At 43.2% G+C, this 25,976-nt stretch overlaps 1 protein-coding gene across 10 annotated transcripts in view; it reads left to right on the top strand.

Annotated features, from left to right (window-relative positions):
- The window catches only part of LOC116945837 (supervillin), a 155,262-nt gene that overhangs the window by 59,951 nt on the left and 69,335 nt on the right, over positions 1-25,976 (top strand). For 7 of the 10 annotated variants that reach the window (XM_076071016.1, XM_076071020.1, XM_076071002.1 and 4 more), the window contains 10 exons: positions 649-700; positions 1,245-1,399; positions 3,311-4,127; positions 6,938-7,651; positions 8,880-8,999; positions 10,288-10,322; positions 11,551-11,615; positions 15,385-15,524; positions 19,783-19,987; positions 21,307-21,502. In XM_076071016.1, coding sequence (XP_075927131.1) covers positions 693-700; positions 1,245-1,399; positions 3,311-4,127; positions 6,938-7,651; positions 8,880-8,999; positions 10,288-10,322; positions 11,551-11,615; positions 15,385-15,524; positions 19,783-19,987; positions 21,307-21,502 — 2,455 coding nt within the window. In that variant the 5' untranslated portion in view covers positions 649-692. Of the gene's footprint in view, positions 1-648; positions 701-1,244; positions 1,400-3,310; positions 4,128-6,937; positions 7,652-8,879; positions 9,000-10,287; positions 10,323-11,550; positions 11,616-14,249; positions 15,265-15,384; positions 15,525-19,782; positions 19,988-21,306; positions 21,503-25,976 lie in introns of those variants that run through there. The other 3 variants (XM_076071001.1, XM_076071023.1, XM_076071027.1) reach the window with 3 other exon arrangements.

Raw genomic sequence — 25,976 nt, 5'->3', positions numbered from 1 at the left:
GATGTATATTCAGCTGAAATTTGTTTTCTTGATTTAAATTATTTTATATCAATGACATCAATTTAAAACTGCACATCTGAGTGTCCCATTTCATTTGATTGCTTTGGGACGGGCCCTGCGGTTACGGTGTGAGTCAGCCTCTTCGTGGCAAGCAGTTGAAGGGAGGCGATGCATGCAGAAGTGCCTTCGCTCAGCTGTCAAATCGTTTCCATAGCGAGCGGCTGGCGGAACGTCACCCAAAGGGACTTGGCGTGTGCCCTTGTCCCTCGTGGTGTTTGCACAGTGATGTCGTGAGCTTGAGTAGATGCACGTTGTGGTTGAGGTTTGCGTGATGGGATCATGGTAAATCCACAACCGGCCAGAAGCCCTTGTAAACCACCTCCACGCTCCTGTGCGCAGAATGCTGGGTCCTAACTTGACAAATTCTGACTCTGCACTGATATTGCATGTCCGGGCCATGTGCTCATGATGCGGTGCACTTTGCCAAGTTTAATTCTCAGTTTAAGATTTTTTTTACGCGGGTCTTTTTGCATCGCTGATCTGTTCTGAAAATTGAAGGTTTATTTCACACATACGCAACTTTTGTTACGCGAGCGTTTTGTTAAAACATGCGTCTCAAATGTTTGTGTTGCGGGTTTTTGTTTCCAGTTTCAGAGCTGAGAAAATTGTTTGAAAGCGGACAGATTTACAACATGAATAGGTAAAGTTTTTTTTTTAAATACATATGTATCCTGTAACTTAATTTGTTCATTGAAACTTCGTTACGTGTTTGTCCCTTAGGCTCTGCATTTTTCATCTCACACTTTTTTCGGTCCCAAAAATATACATTGACGCTGCTAAATGCTCCTGATAAAAGTGCCCCGCTGATTTGTGTTATCGTCGTACATTAATAATTTAAAAAAAAGCTCTATCCCTAACGTACATTTGCCATGTCATTTCTACTTCCTCTTGTTTTGGGATTATTTTTTAAAGGCACGATATATGTGCGGCGATGGGTTGGAACATCTCGCTTGTGAGTTGAGCGGCAGCTTCTCGGACTGCTTCTCTCGCTCAGTCTCACTCGGTGGCGATCGCTTTGCGTTTTTTTGTTCATGTAAGCCCTTGCCACTGCTCATACGTGCATGTGTTCACATGTGCGTGTAGAGTGATTGCACAAGCAATCACTGCATGCGTTTGCGCTCATGCATAATGTTGCATGGTGGAGCGTTTGTGTGCGGGGTTACACGTGTGTGCGTGCGCTGCAGGAGAGAACGCCTGTCGCGCCGCGTGGATGCCATGGCTGACGAGGAGAACGTGAGGCCCAGGGTGTTCACCAGGCCGGTGCCGGAAGGGGAGGGCTCAACTCGACGTGCGGCAGCTTCCCCCACATCCGCCTGTGTGGACCACACCAACGGATTCGGTATTGCACGCATGCGTGCATGCTCAAGCCTTCCGTGTGTGCGACGTCCACCGTGATTGGAGCGCTATGATATACATACTGCTTTGAAATGTTATTAAAATATTTGTCAACATATTTTGGGTGTTTATTCGACTACTTGTAATTCGGGCTTGAGAGTGTTAATGAGTGTTCTGTAATTATAACGCAGAGCGTCCTTGCTCATTTCCAGTATAATTTACAAAATGAATCCTGGTATACTCTTTGTTTTTTTCTTCGGTAAAGTCACATATGTAGAAATAAAAAATAAAATTTTACTAAATTAAATTAAAATTTATTTAGTGAATTTTTTTTTTTATTTCTACATACTTGACTTTACCGAAAAAACCAATGAGTATAGTAATTTCTGCAGTCACGAAAGCTTCAATTCTATATGAATCCTGGTATCTTAACTGCCAACTTCATAAATGCCACGTCAAATTTCAAGTTTATTTTTTTTAACCAGGTGAGAATTTAAATGACCAGGATAGACTCATTTGCAAATGTAACCCGGGTCACCAAAATGACAAATCACCACGAGTTTACCCAGCCATTTGGAGTTGGTCAGTGGGCACCGTCTGTGTTACCAAGCGAGAGTCCACTGAGACTCCTGTTATACGGGAGGTGTGAGATTAATACGAAGGACGATGGTATACTGCACGTATGAGAAAATGTGGCGTAAAGTCAGTGTGATATAAAAACCAAAAACTTTGGAAAGCAGGTGCGAAGCTTCCAAGGATGTGTGTTTTTTTAAAATGTGAATTCAAAATAAATATTTTAAATGTAACCTATACAAACTAGCATACTGTGTAAAATATAAAAAAAAATATCAAACTGTGAAAAGAAAATCACACAGTGTACAACGAGAAGGATGACTTCTTACAGCCCTTTTGGTAAAAATACTGCAGGTCACAACAGCACACTCACTCTCTCGCCACACTGCAAGTCACAACAGCACACTCACTCTGTCGCCACACTGCAGGTCACAACAGCACACTCACTCTCCCGCCACACTGCAGGTCACAACAGCACACTCACTCTCCCGCCACACTGCAGGTCACAACAGCACACTCACTCTCCCGCCACACTGCAGGTCACAACAGCACACTCACTCTGTCGCCACACTGCAGGTCACAACAGCACACTCACTCTCCCGCCACACTGCAGGTCACAACAGCACACTCACTCTCCCGCCACACTGCAGGTCACAACAGCACACTCACTCTCTCGCCACACTGCAGGTCACAACAGCACACTCACTCTCTCGCCACACTGCAGGTCACAACAGCACACTCACTCTCTCGCCACACTGCAGGTCACAACAGCACACTCACTCTCTCGCCACACTGCACGTCACAACAGCACACTCACTCTCTCGCCACACTGCAGGTCACAACAGCACACTCACTCTCCCGCCACACTGCAGGTCACAACAGCACACTCACTCTCTTGCCACACTACAGGTCACAACAGCACACTCACTCTCCCGCCACACTGCAGGTCACAACACTTGCTTTCTGCTTCTTCCATCGCACTGCTCCACTTTGAAATTCCCTCCCATCGTCATTTTTACTCAACTCATTCATAACCTTGCACAATTCAAGTTTTTTGGGTTAGATATTATGGATGATATTAGTTTCAAGAGCCTACGTGTTAAACTCCTATCAAATGACAACGTTGATAGTGCTGGTTGTTTCTGGCTGCTTGACGTTTTTGGCTTTTGGGCCCTGTGCTCAGCAATTGTGTTTTAAACAACAACAAAAAGATTGTGCTGGTTGTCACGATCTAAAAGGGGCCCAAGCCATCCAAATGATGAACTCAACTGCGACTAAAACTGCAAGGAAAATGTAAACTATGAATAACAATTGTGCTGGTTGTCGCTGCTGGCTTGTGCAGGTCAAAAGAGGGAGACTGAGAAGGGGCCGGAAACGAGGGAGGCGGCGCGTGAGCCGGATGATCGGAGCCAGCAAGTGGCGTCCACTCCCGGCGATGCTGAGTCACGAGCGGAGCGGATCGCGCGTTACAAGGCAGAGCGGCGCCGGCAGCTCGCTGAGAAGTACGGAGGAAGTGAAAGCGCGAGAACTCGTGGCCCCGACGCCGTTGAAACAGGGAGCGAACCACCTCGGGGAGCACGCTCACGTGCACGGGAATCTCATGTACGCAGGAGCTCGGATGACAATGAAGCAACTTTGGCAACGTCCACCGCAGGACTATCCTCGAGAAGGGGACAGCACCTTCCATCTCTTGATATCGATAGCAAAGTTAATGATAGCGCAGCTGGAGAAATAGCTCTTCAGGAAGATGCGGTTCGCACAAATAGACACGGACGGGTGATTCCCCACGATGCTGATCCTGCGGGGGGGGAGAGTTTGCTGGAGAACTACACTTCCACGGCGAAGTATTACTATCGACGGAGCCCAGGAGGAGGAGAAAGGAGGGTGCCAGCTTCTCTTATGACCAGTAATCAAAGTGAGATGGAACCAAATTTGACTTTTGAGCAGAAGCCGAGTGATGCGCGACAACCTGTAGCAAGGAGCCACAGCCTGGAGCCGAGCCAGAGCAGCCTGCGTCGTCCTTCTGCTCAGCTTGTCGGAGACACTGACCCCAAGGTCAACACAAGCCCCTCGGTGAACGCCCCCATACTGGATTCACCAAGCAGGTCTCATTCTGAGCTCTCGGCCTCTCCTTGCCCTGACTTGCTCAGCGCGGAAAGGTGAGCGTGCAAGGTTGTGATAAAGTTGTTCTCTTTGTGAAAACAATATAATCGGTTGTGCGGTGTGCTGTGTGTGTCGAGCTGTGTGGAGTCTAGCTGTGTGTATGGGACCGCTTCTGTGACGTAGAGTGACGTTTTCTTTATGGATTAGCATGTATTAGACGTGCAATGTTAAGGTTTGAAAAATGTGTGTCTGTTAATTTTGTGGTTCAAGTGTCTTCCATGCACAATGTGTCACGTTGTTTTATAATTATTTTTTACTGAATGATGTTCAACATCACTCGAACATTGAAGATGCTGGAGAAAAAAAAAAGCATTACAGCAATGAACAAAAACCAATACATAATTGGAAAAAGCAGCATAAAGTAAAATATACCATCACCTTTGGTCAAAGGCAGAATCACCGAGTGTATTCATGTATGAGAGTGCTGGTAGTAGTTGTGTGAGTGCTGACACGTTTGAATGTGCGTGCAGGACATAGGAGTGGAGTGTGTGTGCGCAGATGTATGCAGGATCACTGTTGTATTTGTGTACGTGGACGCGTGTGTCTACAATTGATGAGTTTGGTGTGTTTGCCTTCCACCCTGCCTATCAGTGGCTTGGGAGGGTCTAGCCGAGAATTTGCAGCATTGTGGATGCAGTGCTGCTTTAAAAGGCACTCGCTGAAGTTCTTTATTGTTTAATGTGAATGTAGATGGCAGTGTATTTATGTCCAGCAGGAGGTATGCCAATCTATAGTTATGCTAAACAGGACGCCACGGTGGCGAGATGTTAACTACTTCCCCTGGTATATAGGAGGACGTGGGTTCAATCCCGACCTTGACGCCTGCTGTATATTTGGAGTTTGCATGTTCTCCCCATGGTCGCGTGGATTTTCCTCCGGTTTTTCCCTCGACATTTAAAATCAACATGTGTTTAGGGTATTTGGCTGCTATACATTTTTCCACGTGGTAAGCCACTGCGTTTTGGACAGGTCACTTCTGAAACAGAGCTGTGTGGCTCAGTGGGTCTTACTTGGTACAATAAAAAAATAGTTTGAATAGTTTTTAACTAGAGAGGATATTCTGGGTTGTGTTAAGGGTTTGTTTACATTCCACTTTTATGTGTGTAACACTGACTTGCCATTAGATATCCATCTCGTTTTTTTTATATCCTGAACTCATTCTGCTTGGATGCCCCGATGGGCAATGTGCTCAATACAATAATAGTAATTTACAGTGCATCGTTATTATGTTCCACACATTACATCTTCATGTCCAGTGAGCCACCTCTAGCGAGTGGGAAGAGTTTATGAGAATAGCTGGAGGAGACTAATTGAGGAGTGGAGAATTCAGGGTGGAGAAATATGCACGTGAGATCCTGTGAAATACTACAACGAGTATGTTAGCTAGTGGACAGGGCAGCGGGTGTAACCATATCAACAATCATAATGCTTTGTTTTGGCAGTGGGTAATAAAATAATTAATAAATAGAGCGGTCTTTGACTGTATAACACTGATCGATGGGCCTAAAATACAATCAATTTTTTACGATTTAACAGACCTCTGCCTGTTTTGTTGTTGTTTTTGTTTTTATGACTCGCACTCAGCTGAATTGGCACGTGAATTTGTACGATTTTACACTGAGGGCCCTGCAGTATTGGAGAGGGCTCTTACATGTAACACAAGGAAATGCCACAGCATTTGTTTGAGGCCAAGACCATTTAGATGAGGTTCACAGATTTAGAACCAGGTCTTCAGTTGCCTGCTTATACAAACGTTGTTGTATGTTTGGGTGGTATCATTTGCAGATTGCTATTTAATTACAAAACATACCAAATGCGGCCTTGTTCAGGGAAGGATACATATGCATATAATACCATAAATATATGTAAAGAGTCATTCAAATAATAATGGGTTAAAACTGTGATTATATTTTACAGGTATAGTCTATGTGTGCTCTATGTTGTTGCTGAGGGAAAGGGCACTTGGTATATCATATTAAAGTACAGGCCAACTCCCTTTAGCCTCAGTAATGGAGGGGACCAATATTGCAGATCCTATCATCTGCGGAGTTATCCGTGCATTTTGTTCCACTTATCCACGGTAAAAATTTGTGGATAATTGCAGTTAATTGGAGGTATGCGCCGCTCAACTCATCCTGTGCGTGAAATGGTTTTCTTGATTTATTGAGGAGACCCCCTCCAGTGTAGAAGATGTTAAATTTTGTTCAATAATTCCATGTTTTTCACTGCTAGGGAACACTCTGTTCCATTGTAATTAATAAAGCTGCTGAGAGTGAGCCTCGCAAGGCAGTGCCAATGGATTGAAGTATGTATGTTGAACTTATTTCGCACCATACATAGCCAGCCACGCTAATCGAAGGTGCGGGGGAAGGACAACAAACTAAACCCAAAACGCAGTTCTGAAGAAAGGAGTTTTCAATCCAGATTTAAAAGTGCATAGCTCCAGTGGCTTTCTAGTATCGGAAGGAAGAGCGTTCCAGATGGCCGCAGAAGCGCATCTGAAAGCACACGATTCAGTGACTAACTTTGTTCGATGGCTTGCCAAAAGCCGCTGCGAGGATGGCCGGTGTTCGTGTGATGGTTTACGTGCCGGCACACGGGCACTCGGGAGCCTCGGTTGTGTCAGCTCTGATGCCGTGCTCCGTATGGCCCGGCTACTCGTTATTTGTTTGTGGAGGCTGAGCATGCCTCGTTCTTGTGTCGTGGTGTTGAACGTGAGTGCTGCGCTGACATGGTAAATGGAGGCGATCGACGCAACTCAAGGACCCCCCCCCCCTCCCCGCCTGTTTCTCCATCTTGCTCTAAGACGACTCTTGAGAAGCCATCACAGCCTCAGTGATGGCTTCCAGGAGCAGAGCCGTCGGGAGCCGGAGGGTCCATGGAGGCAGGAACGTGTGCGGCTGGATGGCAGGGACTTCACTCCAAAGGAAGAGGCACACAAATTGTTTCATGGAAAAGTGATCTCTGGAGAGACTCCTTCAAAAACAAACTTGAGGATGAGAAACTTTGAGAACAGTTCCTGGTCTGGCAGAAGAATGACGGAGAGTGATTCTCTTCAAAGTAGAACAAGTGGAGGCCAAATCAAGCAAATTTGTTGCGAACCCTTTGAGAGGTGTGGGGCAAGTAGGAGGCATGACACCCAACCACACTCCAAGCTGGCAGTCATGCGTCAACAGTCTCAGCCGATTGCAGATCCTGCCTCAAACTACACGAGTTCTCACTCTACAAGGATCACACCCAGGAGAGACCAGTGGCTGAGAAGAACCACATCTCTCTCAAACGATCTTCCCTCTTGCTCCGACGACGCGTCTGGATTGTGGGCCAATGAGGTGGAATGGCCCAGATTTCGGCCAGCAAGTGCTGAAGGGTCGCCAGCGTTTGTGAAAATTGGTGTTGAACAGGAAGGGGAGGGATGCACGAAGGGGGAATGGGGGGACAGTTCTCCTCTGGATACACGCATCTCCGTGTCCAAGTTGCGCAGGCTGTTTGCGGCCGCGAACGCCCGCGTGACAGACAGCCCGTAGGTTTTCACCGCCTGTAAGCTAGCGGCTCTCTTCTTCTGTCCGCACGGTCCTCAGGCACGTGATGTCTAGTGTCAGCTGCGCTTTGTTCAATTGAGTTGGTGCATAATCTGTCTGCTGCAGAGGCAGCATCGCAGACCCTCGCGTGCCCTGTGTGGACACAAAAAGATAGTCGCCGTTTGTAGTTCCTTTCGTTGTTTGACTGTTGTGTGAGTGTCACTAATTTACTGCATGCACAGTGGGACGTACTTAACATTGCTGTGAACATGAACAATACTTCCAGTCGTAGCCAGAAGAATTGGAGGAATATTGAAATTTCATTTTCAGAGTGATCTACATGAACTCATGCCAGTGCCAAATATATATATATCTCTCACATTATGTCGGTTGTTCAACACAGTAGATGTTAAGATCGTCCCACTGTCACCTAACTATTGATAACATATTTGTTTTTGCACGTGAGCCCACTGCAGCACATCGTTATGTGTGTGTGTTATATTGTGTGCGCACACTGGCACCGCTATTATGGGACCCCCCCACCCACCCACCTAGTTAAGCACAAGCAGTGGCATGTGTGCTTTGTTACTGAAGTTTTTTTTTACTGCTGGTTTTGTCTGGCTCAAGTGGTTTGCAGTGTGCTGCTGTGATACATGTCCACTGAGAATGCTCCCTCTTTCGTTTTAGTCCATGAATGTGTGTTGTTATCCACTGTTTCTTTAAAGTCCCAGTAAATGCACTTATAAGTGGTTTGTACTCACAATAAAGTTGTGTTTGTACAGATTGAGACTGATGACATATTCAGGGCAATTGCTTCGTGAGATCTTGTGCTGTGTCAGCAGTTGATATGGGCTTTGTTATCTCACTGCGCAACTGTCACCGGTCGGGGTCGTGTTTCATGGTTGACATGAATGAAGTCCACATTTCTTGCAAAATAATGCTGCTATTTTGATATCACAATTCCGTGGACCTACATACTGTGCAATGCAGCTATTGGCCGCGTTTTTTCTGTGATGTGGACTGCGATGGCTCCATGCATTGCATTTGACCCCACTGGCCGTCCGCCGTCTTCACTGTTGTCGTTTGCATGCGTTCACATCGTGCGCTCGTGTTGATGTGTGCGCATACATACGTGGTGCTTGGCGTGTTGTCATAGACTTTTGCCGAATGTCACCGTGCTGCTCTGCTAATGTCTTGTCTTGTTGCTGTACCTCGCCCCACTGCCTGCAGTAGTAGTGGCGGTAGCAACGTGGCTCGCTCGCCCCGCTCGCCCCGCGGAGCTGAGAGGAGGAGCTCGGAACGCTTCCGCACGCAGCCAATCACATCTGCCGAGCGGGAGGACAGTGCACGGTACCCAGGACACCCTTGCCTGGAGGGGATGACACTCAAATGTCAACACAGATATATTGAAGAACCTATTGCTGCATTCATAGCCAGATGGAAGAATCATTGTGTCACCATTCCCCCTACATACTCGAAGATCAAAAGCTGTGGATTGACAAAGGGCAATAAATAATTTGTATTACTCAAGATCAAAAGATAAGATGTGATAAAAAATAGTCAAAGTCTGCTAAATCAGCATGCCTGGAAACATCAGTGGCATGCGTGCTCAAGCAAATATAACCGCCAAGCATTTCGGTAAGAATAAAAATGTGTCATAATTTATAGCCCTTTGTCAATCCACTGCTGGATGTAGGCCTCCCCGCCAAACATTCCTCATTAGAAGCAATATCAACTCAGCAATAACATTGGCAACGGCAACATCGTTTTCATCATCAAAATCATATGCAGCAACAGCATTCGTTTTACGTTATCATCAGCACCAATTATCACAATTCTGTCATGTCAACTCGACCCTAAACGCTGCACACTTTTGGCCATTCTGCAATTGTCCGATGAATTGTGGCAGAATACATTGTTTTGTATTTAATGGGTTGTACATGAATTGCCACGTGTGGCATGTTTATGTTTATTTATGGAATCGGCCATCGTGCAAAAGTGGCAGAATGACGGTCCAAAATAGGTACATGAATCGGAGCATACATATGTTCACATAATATCCTGTAAAAAAACAGGTGTATTCATCTTATGCTTGTTTACCCAGGAAAGCCTCCCTGAGTTAGGAGGGTCCTGACAAGGTTTCACAGTAGGGGGCGATTATTGCAATGTACAGTAAATTACACGTGAGTAATATGCAGTTTATTCTTTAAATTTGGACCATGAAGCTGGCACACAATGGCCGATAGTCTTGCGAATAATGCCACTGTGAAGTAGACGGCACGCATTTGCTATGTTAAATACACCCGCAGTAAAAACCAGGACCGCTGCTGGATTCGAACCTTGAACCTCTGCAACCAAGTGGGAAAACGTGCTCCTGCTTGGCCATGTCATCACCAAATATTAATACTCATTGCAAAATAATGATTAAGCCTCCTTGGACTTTGAAAGCATGGTACATGTCACGTGACATTAAACATGATTCATATCACAATTGTTAATAGTAACATTGGAAAATATTCGTACGTTGTTATGAGGTTATTGTGGTTGTTTTGTGGTGAATTTACGGATAAATGCATTTCGGTGTGAGTCGGATCTGAGAAGCAGCAGAGTATAAAATAAGGGCTTGTTTGTTTTTCAGCAGCAGACCTTTCATCGGACTGGATGGGTCAGAAGGTGAGTTTCCAGGAGTTTAGCCTTGCCAGTGAAGTTTTAATATCCACCCATATGTGGACACGTTATGGCCTGTTGTTTGTGCCGATATCACATCTCTGTACGATGGGTGACCGGGCTTTTTCTCGTGTGGCCTCCAGGCTGTGGAATTCACTTCCATTGGACATTCGGTCAGCTGACTCCCTCCGTTTATTCAAATTCCGCCTTAAGACGCAGTTATTTTTAAGGGATTGATTGGTATAAGCCTGCATGGTTCGTTTTGCTTTATACAGGACCTTGTGACCTTCGGGTGAAAGGTGCTTTAGAAGTGTCAATTATTCGCTCACTCGAGAAGAGAGAGAACGACTCAGAGGCGCGAGGAAGCACAGACAAGCAGAAGGCAGCGAGACACTGCAGTCCTTCTATATATTCAGATTTTTTAAAAAGACAATTAATGACTTTATATATAATCTTGGTTCTTTCGGTAAAGTCACGTAGAAGGGAAACAATAAAATAATAAAAATATAAAACAATGAAATTCTCACGATGTTTTGACTGCAACCTGATGTTGATTGCTTGTATTGCAGTCGAAACGTCGTGAGAATTAAATTGTTTTATGTTTTTATTATTTTATTGTTTCCCTTTTACGTGACTTTACCGAAAGAACCAAGAATATGAATCCCTGCAGTCACGAAAGCTTTAAATCTTTATACACGTGCAAGGAAGCAGGAGCACCTGGAGAAACCGCATACAGACCAGATGAATGATGAGATTATCCCACATTTTGCTGTGCTCCCATCTCATGGCAAGCCAGGGTACAGCACCTCGACACCCATGGGAAGGAAGTTTCGCAGCATATTATTAACATAGACAAAATGTCACTGAGGCCATTTAATTATCGATGCTGGGACTGTAATGTATCTTTTTCAGACTCATTCAACTTTTATTTATTTAAGCTTTGGTATGAGAGTTTACTTGGCTGAAGGCCCAGTGTGACCAACTCATCCACACTGTTGACAAAACAGGCCAGAGGTTGTCAATAATAGGGAATGATAGGTATATTGCAAAGGTCTTTATCATTTTTGGCAATGTCTTCACACAATATCAATTACTGCCGATGTAAAATGAGACGGAAGGGCAAATGCTCTTTTGTGTCTATTACAGTTAGTGAAAAAGTCCGTTAAAGTTAGTAAAAATGCTAAACTAAAATAAAATGTTCATTGCACTGATCGCAGCCAATGATGTCTTGCAGGAGAAGAAGATAAGGTGGATGATAAGGCAAAGATGAGTGTCGCTGAAAAAAGGTCACTCTTCAGGGTGAGTGTGAGGGAAATAGATTGCAGCGGATGGTTTAGAGGATGGAGTGGTGATGCTTTCATTTTATTTACGACAGTTTCCAGTCTGGTACATCAATACCCCGATTTACGTCTCCCCTTTTTACGTCGTTTTGCAAATATGTCGTCACCTTATTAATACTACTACCTGATTTGCATCGCCTCAACCCACACTTGTCGTTTACAGCATCATCCTTCCTTTCTCGTATCCGTCGCCACAAACAGCCTTCGCCTCCACCTGCCCTGTGAATTGCTTTGATTGATGTTGTTTCGATATTCGGCGCACCTTTCAGGAACACATCTTGGACGTAAACCGGGGTATTACTGTAATTAAATATGACTCTTCTATTGTCACATCAAAAGTTAAAGGTCACCGGTTTTCAACGTATTATATCGGTGACATCTCTCGAGATATGCGAGACAAATCACGTAATGGTGGTGCTTAATTCCTACTCACCTGTCACCCAACATAATGGATGCTGGCTGTAGTTGAAGTATCAACTGGTCTATTATTACGATTATTACCAATCACTTCTGCCGTCATCACACACATGCGTGTGTCCTGATGGCAGCTATTCCACATGATTAGTTTCAGTTTCATTTATTAGGCATAGCCCTATGAGCCATGAGGCTCTTGAAACCGCAACAAACAAAACATGGACAAAGAACATCTTAAAGTGACAATTCGCAACAGAAACATCCAGGGAAATCCAGTAAAATCTTCCGTAAATAAGCACCGTATATCAACGCTGTGTGCAAAAATCCCAATGGGATGCAAGTCTAACAATAACAACCATAAGACAATTTAGATAAAGTTATCAGGCTAACTCCCGTACTTCAACAAACATGGCTTAACCATACGTTTTCGAAATCACCAAAATAAAGCTATAAAACAATGTAACAGTGACCATAGGAACTGTGATTCATAATGGATGTTGGTTGTAGTCGATGTTGCCAAACTAGCTATAGTTACCACCATGGTTTGGTAAATTTAAGTTGTGTTTAAACCCTCAGAGGGGAAAAGAAACCCCCGTAAATAACAGCTCGCTGCTCTTCTCATGTGCAGGTGTTCAAGGGTGCTGCCATTGTTGACCACGTGATACATCTGCCATGTCACAGCGAAATTTGCAGAAAATTAAAATCTTACACGCGCTTTCCAGGGTCATGCATAATTAAGTATGTAATGTTTACCGATTCACAGTGACATGGGTTACAGGATGACTAAAACCTCGTTGCTTATTGAAGCACTCTTGTAGTTTTTGGCATTACTGAGGCTTGTATGGAGAAGGATGCTAAGTATTTCATGGTGGGATAGCATAGGTAACTTGGAGGTTTGAAATAGGGCATTTCACAAATAGCATAGGGCATTTCACACATTCAGGGAAGATGTTTTCCATGGTGGGTGTGCGTGTATGTATGCGTGGCGATGGAGGGCAGGCTACTTATACAAGCATAGCAATGGTCACCTATAGGTCACACACTGTGTAAGGGCCCACCTTGGGGTCAGCTTTCAAACTTATATAATATTTTTGAGAGCTGGCAGAAGAAGGATGTGGCTGCTATATACGTTGGCATTTTACGTGAAGATTTATTGATTTTGAGAGGTATATTTACGTATGAAAATAAGATTAAGTTGTTCCCTTTCTGGCAATAAAACAGGAGGTGTTAAGATGTTCAAACACCAAATAGAAATCTTTTGCAAGGAATCAAGTTTACTGCATTAACCACACGTACTTGTGGTGAACATCAAACAAACATGCTCCGATAATATATGGCATTGTCTTTGAAACTGATTGGCCTACACCAGAGACAGCCTTCTTTAGGGCCTAGTCCCACCAGTGTCAGACCAGAGAATGCCAAAAGGCGACTAGTACAAGGACAATGGCACTATCAGAGCATTTATCACCTCGGGGGTGAGCAGCTACAAAATGGGACCTTTTAGCCAGTATCAAAGTATGAAAAAATAGGAATAGATTCCTTGGAAAAGTTTTCCATTTGGTGTCTGAACATCTTGTAAGCCATCTGGCTTCCATGAGAGATTCGTTCATGAGGCTATCCACATATACAAGCACAGAGACAATTTCAACTGAGAAGATGGATTCTATCTTAGCAATCATTGGAAAGATTTGATAAATCATTTCAGTTCTTGATTGATTGTTCACGCTTACAGTGGCTTTCAGACAGCATACATAAAAACAAATTTCGTCTCCCCCCTCCTCTTTTCAAAAAATAGATGGACTAGTCCTGGGCAAACTGCCAATCGTTGCGCGTGACGCAAACGTTATTTTTTATATAAATAAATAAATATGCCGTTTTCAAAATAAATTTATGCAAACCGACACACCTGATGATGACCGTTTGAGTTATGGTCGAAACGTCGTGATAATTTTTTATTGTTTTATATATATTTTGTTATTTTGTTGTTTCTCTTCAACGTGACTTTACCGAAAAAACTAAGAATATCTTAACACCTGTTTAATTTCCAGAAAGGGTAAAACCTATTCTTATTTTTGTATACTTTGATACTGGCTGAAAGGTCCCATTTTGTAGATATATTTATGCTGAAACCAGTTAGTTTCTTAAAGATTCCCCACAGCATTTGTGTTGGTTTTTTGCCACTGTCCACGCTTTTGAAGTTGAGTAATGGGCTATGACTTACGGTATGCACTAAGAGGATTAAAACATGTTTCAAGACTTCTGTTCTATACATTTGTCAATGGTAAACATTGATCTCAGCAAAATGTGAACTGAAACATTTGTTGTTTATAACGTTGAAAATCTCCTTCCCGTTTTCTGCTGCAGTTATTTAATTTGCTAAAGCGGAAAGGTATTTTAATTCCAGAATTTCCTCTGTGGAGAAATCATAAGAGAACACACGAGTCTCACGTTGACATCAGCAAAGATCAAACTAAATGTGTGCCACAGAAATGGCTCCTGAAACCGATATTTGAGACGCCGATCGTGACAACCTTGCCGCAATGTAGCACAATGATAGAATATCGGTATTGGACAGTTCACTGCGTGTGCTTGCTCTTGCGTACTGGACAGGAGCAGATGGCAGAGGTTGGGTTACAGCAGAAATCTGAGATCTTGTTGCAGGATGCCAGCTTACACGGCCGTGCAGGGTAATCCTACACATGTAATCTCCTTTGCCTAAAATTAGAAGTCTGCCTGAAGCTCTTCGTAGTGCTTCGGCTGTTCACAAAATGTACGAACGTGATAACACGAAAAGTCTCATGCTAAGTAGTCATCTTATGATTTTTAGAAACCAGTGGACGAAAGATTGCCACGTGAGTTGTTGGAGATCCCTGCGGCTTGTGTTACCATTGCCATTATTTTTAGTGGGCTGCATAGAAATGCGTCCGCCATATTTGCCTTAGGGCAGCGGTTTTATTTTCTGCCGCCACCAACGTTTGAGAGAGCGCTGCACACCACAAGCACACTCGCTCGCCTTTCACTGCCATTACAGCTTTACGGCAAGCTCTGTCAGAGTCTTGTGTAACTGAAAAAAAAAACACGATGGTAGTGAATGACATGACGATGAGCATCCTCCTATACTTGCGCAGTTTTATTGTAAATTGATATTCTTGTTCAGGAAGATTATGGATAGAAAAAACCACTCTGTTTCATTGGTGTGTTATCATTCTCGATTATCTCCAAGTGTGGTAGTACTTTGAGCAAAATTATTGGGATGTATTTCTGACAAAAAAAGTCAAAATGTTCACCTCCGTTTCTCCCTCTGTCGTGCACAGGAGCTGGAGAGGACATCTGTGGAGCTGGGTGCTTCACCCAGCGGCAAGCCACGTAGCCGCAACGCGGCCGTGGAGAGACGGCTGCGAAGAAATCAGGAGCGTTCTCGCACCCAGCCCGTTGACTACAACCCCGTCAGCAGGTGCAGGCATGGCACACTCCACACGCACAGTACAGCCTGTACATATCACACTCTATATCCAGCCCACACACAGTACGCACACGCTGTACACACTAAAAGCAGCATCTTAACACTTTACATCCAAACAGCATTCTCACATTCACTCTACTGAGCCTGCAAACACTCCAAACGCGATACACCTAGCTTACATATAATACATACACACATACTTCACCTAACTTTCCAAAAATCCATCCTCCCCATTGCATCCATCGTAAACACCCTATACACATTAACACCACATCCAGTCTGTACAACCCCTGTACACCAAATTCTATACACACTGAGTGAAGTCTGGACACATGCCACACACACTACAACGAAAATAACATGCGCTTGCCACACGTGTCGTACACAAATTTCCCAAACAACGAACATGGCTTGTTCGTATTTTCCAATGTGTGCTGCTTAAAATTTTCAGTTTTTGTTATTGTGTTCTGTTCGACATCTTTTCACACTGTGCATGTTGTTTTTGTGTTTGTACCCCATGTCTCCCTTGCAAAAGATACTCTTTTGAATGGCCTATCACCTGGTTACAAAGGTCAATAATATATTGGTTGATGAAACATGCACAAAATATGCCTAACATACACTTAATCCTTGCTTAATACTATTGATGATTGCGTTGTAAAATCTACTTTTTTACTGAAACTTCTTGTAATTACATTAATTTTTAAAAATGGTTTCAGTATAAAACTGTTGTTTATAGCCACAAAAGCTAGTTATTATTATGGATTGTGGCATTAACATACGGAGTTTATACGTGTGAAGCAATTTTTTTGTGGTAAACCTGTACAATATGGAACGAGGCGTGTATTTTAGTCTCCATTTGCACGGTGGATAATAATGGATGTCTTTAAAACCGTACTTTATTAGCCAGCGACCCTCTGTACATGCCTGCTTACTGAGTGAGTGACCGCTCTTGCATTGTGTCAGGCTCGCAGGGTTATCAGTTACCGCCGTGGATAGAGCTTGTCAGTCTGGGGCAGTTGCCTGTATTGATGCAGCCAGTCTGGAGTGGCATCATGTCCAGGCTTTACCTTTGCTTGAGGCTAGGCTATCGAGGGCCCACGCAAGTATTTCTGGGTTGAAATTGTGTAACAAGAAAACCATGCATTGCTATCCTATTATAAGACGGAAATCATTCTAAATAATGGCATGTATTGCTGCAGTTTGGCATATGGCAGAGGACCTATGGTTGATAAACTACATTTATAGGGAATATAATTATAGGCTCCAATACAATTGAGGACAGGTGTCTTTCATGGCAAGATAGAATAAGCAATGCAGAAGTCCAGAAGAAAACGTGACAGGTAAGTTTTGTAGATGTGATCTGGCATAAAAAGGTTGGGCAGGACGTGTGTGAAGGACAGACGGGGGGCTGATTGGCGATACAGCCATTGCAGTGGTCTCCACGAGTTTGGCGACCAAGGGGGAAGACCTTAAGATCAAAAGGTGGGAGACTGTGAGGGCGGATCTTAGAGGTCACTGCGTGTTGACTGTTCAGCAGGTACAGAATCTGTCAATGGGTAGAAAGCATCGGCGAGGTGAGGTGGTGGCATCAACGGCTTTGGCCACGATGAGATCTTGTCAATAATTACGTCAGTTTAAATGGCAGCGGCAAGTGCAATTACATTTTTTTAAAATGACAGTGGCAATTTAGCGATCAAATTTATGCAATTATTTAACATATAAACAAGGTCTGCTTTTAAACAAGCTTAGTGCTATGTAATGGAGACAACCAGGGTCAGGATATCCTAATAAAGGATTAGCTCTTGGTGTCAATTTACCTTGATGCTATGCCCTCTTGCACTCCACCATTCTCTCTGTGATAGCAGCTCATTGCAAAGCCAAACATAGCTCACATTTGATGCCAGGCACTAAGGCCTGGCAGCAGCCATTGCTCTCCCTTTTGCAACATATGTACATTTGTACATTTGCATTCTGGCCATCAGGTGCTTTTCTTTGAAATGTCCACTCTCTACTTTTAACAAAATGGGGACATTAAATCTGCATATGTGCATTGCGTATTCCTCAAGAGCACAAATTACACACTCTGATGTCTTCTCATCCACCTTCCTTTCCACACTCGTGCTATTGCCTGCCCTTGACAGCACACACGGATGCTAAAATTAGGTGAGGGAAAATCATGACTGTAAATGGATTAATCTGCTGAGCTAAAGTTATGCGACCTCTCAACATTTAGGGTTTGGCTTCTCTGAGAAAAATAAAAGAGGTTTGAAATTTGACCTCTTTAAATGCGAATACATGGTCATGCAAAGGATTTAGTTGAACATGAAACTTGCCACCAAAACACTGACCTAAATTCCATAAATTATACAAATTATTTTGGTGATGCTGTGTTGTTAGTGGTGCACAAGCACATTGACAAATGTGATATTTATTTTGGGTAACTTTCCATAGATAATGGTTTTCCCTTTCATTAACCGGCGAACGAAAATAACCGCCACTCAAACAGCAGCAATTGTGCTAATGCCTCTTCACTGAACTTTCTTTCCGATCATGTTAATGTAATTATCGCAATTTTTTTACACTACTTAATTGTCCCCTTATTTTTCATGTCAAAACCAACAACCCTGGGCAGCAGCGATCCTCCCTCCCACATTCACTGCTTAATTTGAATTGTCCCCTATCTCATGTTGAGTGCTTTTCTCTTGGCTGTCAATTTGTTTTAACATGTATAGCTGATCCCACTGTTATTTTTTAGCCAAGTTATTTTTAACATAGACTTTGGATGTTTAGTGGCCTGTCATGTTCTCACGAAGATAAAACATTTGAGTAGCGGAATCAATAACATTTTTTTATCGTGCATTGCACATTGAGCCAGTTATCTTAAAATATGTATCTCTTTATTCCTAGTATGCAACATATTGGCACCGAAAATGTGGTAATTGCAGGAAAGTTGATTGAAAGCCCTCTAAATTACAGCTTGTGTTCTTCTAACAGACATCGTCAATCGTTGTGCAAACTTGTTGTCTGTGACTTGAGTTTTACTCAGCTGTGCTGTATTCCTTATTCACTTTCTGGGCAATCGTATATAGGTTTTATTACAGTTCCAATAATGTTAATGATGACGTCCCCAAATGTGGTTTGTATGGCTATTCCATATCACTTGACGAATAAAAGTGTTACAAGCCTTTTAATTGGTTCGTTGAATAACTTCTGACTCCCGCACTGTATGTTGTCTTGTTTTTTTTTTCTTTAACACGTTGAGGCATTTGCAAAACATTATCAGATGGCTTCATGAGCAACAGCTTCCATTCGTAGTTGATTGATCAAACACCAACAGCTCACATCAACTGCAGCAATTTCCTTCATCACAGAAGCTTTTGTCAACATGTCTTATCAGTTGCCTGCTTTCCCAACAGCTGCTCTTATCTTAAAGGCGACACTGTCAACATGAGCAGATTGTATACGCACTTGCAGCTCGGACTCAGTTTGAACTAAAATTTGTCCTAAATTTAAAGTTATTTTAATTAATCTTTCATGTGGAACATTACTCGTTTTCAAGGGTGTCCATGACATCTGTTGAAATAATATAGCAAACATTTGATGACACGGTAGACAAACATTTAAAGTCTATAACTTACACCGACTCTATTTATACAAAGAAGATAACACCCAGACAAACATGTAAGTAAATATATAAATAATTAGGCGGTGCTCGACATCGGTTCATGGAGAATGTACTCTGCCTGTAACAATGACATGTTGTGCAAATGTGGTGGAAGTAAATATTTGAATAAGTCGAGACTGGCGGCATGTTTTCAAGTGTCCGAGAGGTCGTTCCATGTTGAAGCAGCTGTGCATCTCATTTAATAATAAAAGTAAAATAATATATTTAATCATTAACTGAATTTCCCCCCCCCATCCCAATAATGACCACAAGAGGGCACTTGTGAATCCTAAAGTCTGACCCCTCACCAATAATCAACCTGAGGCCACTTACCCCACATGTCCTTCTCTCTCAAGGCACTGCACCAAGAGCAGCCACTAGAAGGGGTTTCACTCTTCATCCACAAAATGTATGCGAATACATTATCCTCTGAAACATTTACTTGTTCTACAGTAGCATCATCACTCGGCTGTTGTGTATTCATTATGCCACACTTGGTATTTCACTTCACAGACGCGATTATAACTATTCACGCAACAGTTTGACAGCCAATCTCGTTTCCCTCTGTTTTGGTGACCGCAGAAATGATGTTTCCACCATGATGGAGGGAGTAGATGGAGAGGACGACACATCCCGGCTGAGTTTGGTGCAGAAGATGGCTCTCTTTAACCAGCCGTCCAAGCCGTTGCAGCCACAACTCTTCTCGCGGCAGGAACCCGAAGTGTCCAACCGTCGCACCAACCTCCGTTACCAGACACAGCCAATCACAGCCAGAGAGGTGCAACAGGTGAGATCAGACAGCAATTTTGTTCGTAAGCAAAAATGGGGAAACGATGAGGAGGGGACAGCCCCCAGGGTCTGGAATGCTATTGCCAATAAACTGCAACTTGAATCGCTACCAATGAGATCTTCAGTCAAAACTGCTCTAGAGGAGTTGTACACCCCTAGTTGCCACTGCTATTTAGTTCCTAAAATAAAATGTTTCTCTCTGGATGACCGCTGCAAAGTATGATCTTGTGTTTTGATTTCGTGTGCTAATCTTTAAAGGTATTTGTTTCACCTGATGACGGTTGCTTGTGTTGCGATCGAAACGTCGTGATCTATTAATTTGCTACCTACGTGACTTTACTGAAAGAACCAAAGAGTATGGATTCCGGCAGTCACGAAAGCTTCAAATCATCATTGTCATGGTCATCAATAATAATGATTACCATCAATATTATAATACACACTTTATGAGAATTTACACATTTTATGAGAATTTAAACACACGTCACTGGCTGTTTTTCCATCTTCCTTTCTTACTTGAAATTCAAAATTTTGTGAAACTCTCTTCCTGTGGGCATCGATGTGCCCCACCATGGCTTGCCAGCAGAATGCAGGACAGCAGAGTGTGGACAAATATCATCTGCCCCTTCTGTATGGGATAGATTGTTGCTCCGTCACACCTGTTGGTTTTCTCTGGCTGCTTTTCCCCCACATGTATACACACTCACTAATTGGCCGCAAACATCTTAATATATAGAGAACTGCAGAGCAATTGATGGTGCCAGCTCACCGGCTGGCAGCCTTGCAGCTTGTCTGTGCTTTCTCAGCAATTTCGAGATGCAATTTACATGAATGACGATATATAAAACTTATCAGATTTTTTATATTTTAGTTACTGTGGATAAGAGTAGATTTACTTTATAGAGTATATGCCAGATTAGATTCTGTATGTCCCACCCAAACTGCAGGTGGGTGCCTTCCTATTTGAATTCCCTCGCATCATCTCTTTTCCCACATTCTTATTATTAATTACAACTTTAATAGTGCTGCTGTTGTTGGCTTCTTGGCATATTTTTAGACTGTGGGCCTGTGCTCAGCAACAATGATCATAATAAATAAATAGAAACCTGTGCATATTTTGTGTGCAGTTACAGATACTGTTTGTACCGTGGTGCAGTGAACAGCCGCTGCTTGTGCATGCCGTTTTGAGGTGCGGCGCTTCTACTGTGCGTGCTGTTGCAGCGGTTCCCCGCGTAGCTGTCAGTGTTCCTTCATAGCGCAAAGTTACATGATGGAAAGCCGCTGTTTTAATCGCGCATCGATCGCCCTACGTCTTAGGGCTTATCGCAGCGGAAGCTGGAAGAAGCTGGTGGCCATGACGAGAGGAGGCCTGGCGTGGCCGCCGCCACCGATCACCATGGGAGCCGTCGTCTAGGCGAGCACGACGGCTCACTCAGCCTGGGGAAGCCTCCTTTGGACAGTGTTGGTGCCGCCAGGACCCGGCCCCCACTCGGTCGACCAGTGCCCCTCGCCAGTGAGTTAATGCCCACCTTGTCATGACCCACACAACATCTGTACGATTAATTCCTTCTCGCCGTAACCAGGGGGAGGCAAATTCGAGGATTAAGCCAAGTTTTATGCAGATTTTCTAAAGTTGCCCTCGGATGATCCATGAGCCATGTTGTGTTTATCTTGTTTTAGAATGGGATTACTCAATAAATATATTTATTTACCAAATATGAAATAATTACCAGCTTTAATATCCGGGGTGCATGGAAATGCACTTGGCTATTTAGATGAATACTGAATACGTGTACATATTTAGCAAATCCAAATTGAAAGCAGAATAGTATTTTTTCACATCTGTCTCCATCTTAGGTTTAGCCAGACTGGATTGTGTGAGAAATTCACAGATCCGTGAAAGATCTGGACACAGTCCCATCAGTGAGCTCCTCTAACAAGCGAGGCTGTGCTGGTCATTTCGCCCACATGCCCAGCCACCGCATGCCCATGCAGCTTCTGTCTGGCCAGATAGATGGGGCTCAACGTACGTGGAACAGGCTAGAGAAGAGATGGACTGATGTGGTACAGAAGGATCTGGGGTTGATTGGACTTGCCAATGACTGGCCTCTGTGGAGGAGCTTCCTAAAGAACACTGCTGGGGAGTTGGCAGTTACTCTCCAGAAACAATGAAGGGCAGAGGAGCGACTAACATAACAACGAGCGGACCGCCGAGTGGCAAAAACGCAGAGATTTGGCAATGGGGAGCACAGTTGGTACATCTACCATTCATATCAGTCAGTCAACCCATGGCACCTGGGTCTGTTCTGTGACCTCCTGCCAGCGAGCCTTCAACACTTCACATGGCCTCAAAGTGCACCTAGCATGGCACAAGTGCCGTGGTGACATCCCTTACACTTCATGGTGAACGGTGGTTGTTATAGTACAGCCACATTTCCAAAATATGGGATTAGGCCCTGGTTGGTCAGCCCTGTCTCATGCTGTTGTGTAGTTAATGTATAATCTTCTTGCTGCACTCTGGACTTGGAATGTGCTGCATTGTGAGGCGCTAACACAGGCTCTGGCTATTTAATCGGGCAAAATAGCCCACAACTCATTCAGAATTGAGCGGAATGGTCATTCTCCTTTTAACTCTAGAACCATAAGGATGAACCCAATCTAGATTATTGTTGTTACGCTTGTTCACCCGGGCCAGCCTCGGTGCTGTGTGCATGGCCGTGATGCCGTGGTGCCGTACGTGCCGCTGCCAAGACGGCGCCAAAAGTGCCACTGAAGCTCGCGTTGAACAGAAACGTGTGTGCTGTTGTGGAGGATTATGGGTAAATAAATAAACTCGTATATCTAACAGTCAGTCACTGCACATAAGAATACAATTTTTTTTGTTACCCACAATCTTCTACGAAAAGCATGAGTGTAATGTGTTTTACAGAACACTTTTGCACTTAAACGTCCTGTGGCTCGTTACGAAGAGCTTGTTAATTCAATGAGCATGGTCAGCTATATAGTATGGGATTGGCTCTGCTCTTTCTTTTGCCAGGATGCCATGTGAAATGAACACACTCTCAGCGAATGTTTTTGAAATCCCATGTTGAAGTTCCTTAATTATATTACTTTAATAAGCAGGAGTGATTTAGTCTACCAATGCTATTTATGTATTCCAGAGAATAGTGTAAACTTAGTGGTTTAATGTGTTGTATTTTTTTTTGTAGAAAATGGATAGGCCTGATTGATCAAGTGGTGTAAAATTAAATTTTTCTAAGTTTGTATAGAAAGAAATGACTCCAATATTTGCAGAAAATATCATTCATTGTCTTGGCTGGTCTTCTGCCAAATAATGGCAGAAATTGCCTTTCAGTAAATACATGTAGCAGTTCTTGTGTTTCATAATACATATCTGTAAGGAAATACCATAACTGTTCCAATTTAAATAATACATTTTTTTATTTTAAAAAACAAGAATCAAAATTCCTATTGTAAATGTGCTAGGCTGGGTGGCCGCTGTGATTACTGGCTGGGTTGCGCATTCAGCTCAAAGATGGATGCAGAGTTTTTTTCCATCAGCCCTTTCTTTGTGCAGTTGTTATGGAGACCCTTTTGTGAGGCAGCTACATGTGTGCGGAAAAGCAGGGGAAAAATATTTTACCACTTGAGAGAGAAGGCTGTGCTTGTGTGCACACTGCCAGCTCTTGGCAAGGGCGGATGGCATGCGAGAGATATATTAGGTTTCATGTCGGCAATCGTTGGCGACGTCAGTCACCGTCAAGATCCCTGAGGCTCTTACTTCTGCATCATCTTTAGGCGTTAACTCTTTCGGATGCTATTTTAAAATAGGCCACGAGCCTTAACTCGATACGACTGTTATTGCATTAACACCAGAATTTTATAATGAGTAAGTTATAGAGGACGTGTACGAGTGCATATATGTTTGCTTGAATATATACCTGTATAAATCCGTGCATGCTTACATTCATAGCACGTGAAACACAAGTCTCAATCTAAATAATTGTTTTGAAGGTATGTTAGCATTCCATAATGTTAACGTGTGCGTAGAGCTCACGCTCGCTCACGCAGCATGTCATTTGATTTATATCAGCTCTGCAAATTTCATATTTTGGCACGAGTGACATGTGACACACTCTTTGACAGGACACATATGATACGCTTCTAATGTGGATAATTAGGCTTACTGAAGCAGCCTGAAGTAGGTTTGTGATGTAATTTCACAGAACTCTTCTCTGACACTTGGCAGTGCCACAACCTTTTTACAACGGTTCCGAAAGGAAATTCTGTCACCTCTTGACCTGGGACCACCAAAAGGGCAATTACTAATATAACGAGCCAATAATGTGTACTCATACTTTTTGGTTCTTTCGGTAAAATCACGTAGGTATAAAATAATACATTAAATCACGACGTTTCGATCGCAACACAAGCGACCATCATCAGGTGGAACAGATACAGCAGGAGAACTGCTGAGCAGACAGCAGTTCTTCTGCTGTATCTGTTCCACCTGCTGAGCAGTCAGCAGTTCTCCTGCTGTATCTGTTCCACCTGCTGAGCAGTCAGCAGTTCTCCTGCTGTATCTGTTCTACCTGCTGAGCAGTCAGCAGTTCTCCTGCTGTATCTGTTCCACCTGCTGAGCAGTCAGTAGTTCTTCTGCTGTATCTGTTCCACCTGCTGAGCAGTCAGCAGTTCTTCTGCTGTATCTGTTCTACCTGCTGAGCAGTCAGCAGTTCTCCTGCTGTATCTGTTCCACCTGCTGAGCAGTCAGTAGTTCTTCTGCTGTATCTGTTCCACCTGCTGAGCAGTCAGCAGTTCTTCTGCTGTATCTGTTCTACCTGCTGAGCAGTCAGCAGTTCTCCTGCTGTATCTGTTCCACCTGCTGAGCAGTCAGCAGTTCTCCTACTGTATCTGTTCCACCTGATGACGGTCGCTTGTGTTGCGATCGAAACGCAAAGTCGCTTCAAATATGACGTTTCTTTACAGAAAGTGACGGTAAAAAATAAATATACGCAGTACAGTGCTACATCCGTACGTGACGTCACTGCAAAAGAGCCCCCCACGCTTTATTAATATTCAATTTACACTAACGCACAAGAAGGTCGCGCACTCCACATGCCGCACCCCTCCCCTCATTAATAATCATGAGCGGGTCACGCACTCCACATGGGGCAACCCCCCTCATTTATAATCATGAGCTGAACAATTTTTCTATTGAATATTTCAGATTTACTGCAATATACACCCGTCCTTGGACGGGCAAAAAGCTAGTTAAAATATATATTCTTGGTTATTTCGGTAAAGTCACGTAGAAGGGAAACAATCAAATAATAAAAATTTAAAACAATAAAATTATCACGACGTTTCGACTGCAACACAAGCAATCATCATCAGGTGTGAAAACACAACAAGAAAATTTGAAAAAAGTGGCGGTTTTTTAACGTTAGCACCGTGGTGCTAACGTGGCGGTTTTTTCAAATTTTCTGGTTGCGTTTTCACACCTGATGATGATTGCTTGTGTTGCTGTCGAAACGTTGTGAGAATTTTATTGTTTTATATTTTTATTATTTTATTGTTTCCCTTCTACGTGACTTTACCGAAAGAACCAACAATATGAATCCCTGCAGTCATGAAAGCTTTAAATCAAAATTTAGTTAAAAATATAGTTGAGATTTTTTTAAAAAAATACCTATTATTGAATGGCCTAGTGATGCTTTTATAAGTAGGTATATGGTCTCAGCATGTTGAGAATGAAGAGCCTTTGATCAGTACTTTTGGTACATCCTTCGTATTTAGAATAATGTTTATAGCAGGCAACCTCTGGAAATGGGCTTGGCCTGTGCATATCATTCCTCTCATGCTGCTTTTTTTAAGTTGTAAAATGGAAGAAATTGAATTAACATTGTTGCCAATATGTGGTTCAAGAGCATTTTATTTGAAAGGAATCCCACGCTGTGGAACAAGTTTCTCATTGGAAAATATTTTTA

The sequence above is a fragment of the Petromyzon marinus genome, chromosome 2 (assembly GCF_048934315.1).
Source record: "Petromyzon marinus isolate PM22_M1 ecotype Great Lakes invasive population chromosome 2, UKy_Petmar_22M1.pri1.0, whole genome shotgun sequence".
NCBI classification, from domain to species: domain Eukaryota; kingdom Metazoa; phylum Chordata; class Hyperoartia; order Petromyzontiformes; family Petromyzontidae; genus Petromyzon; species Petromyzon marinus.
This window is presented reverse-complemented; position numbering and strand designations above follow the sequence as displayed.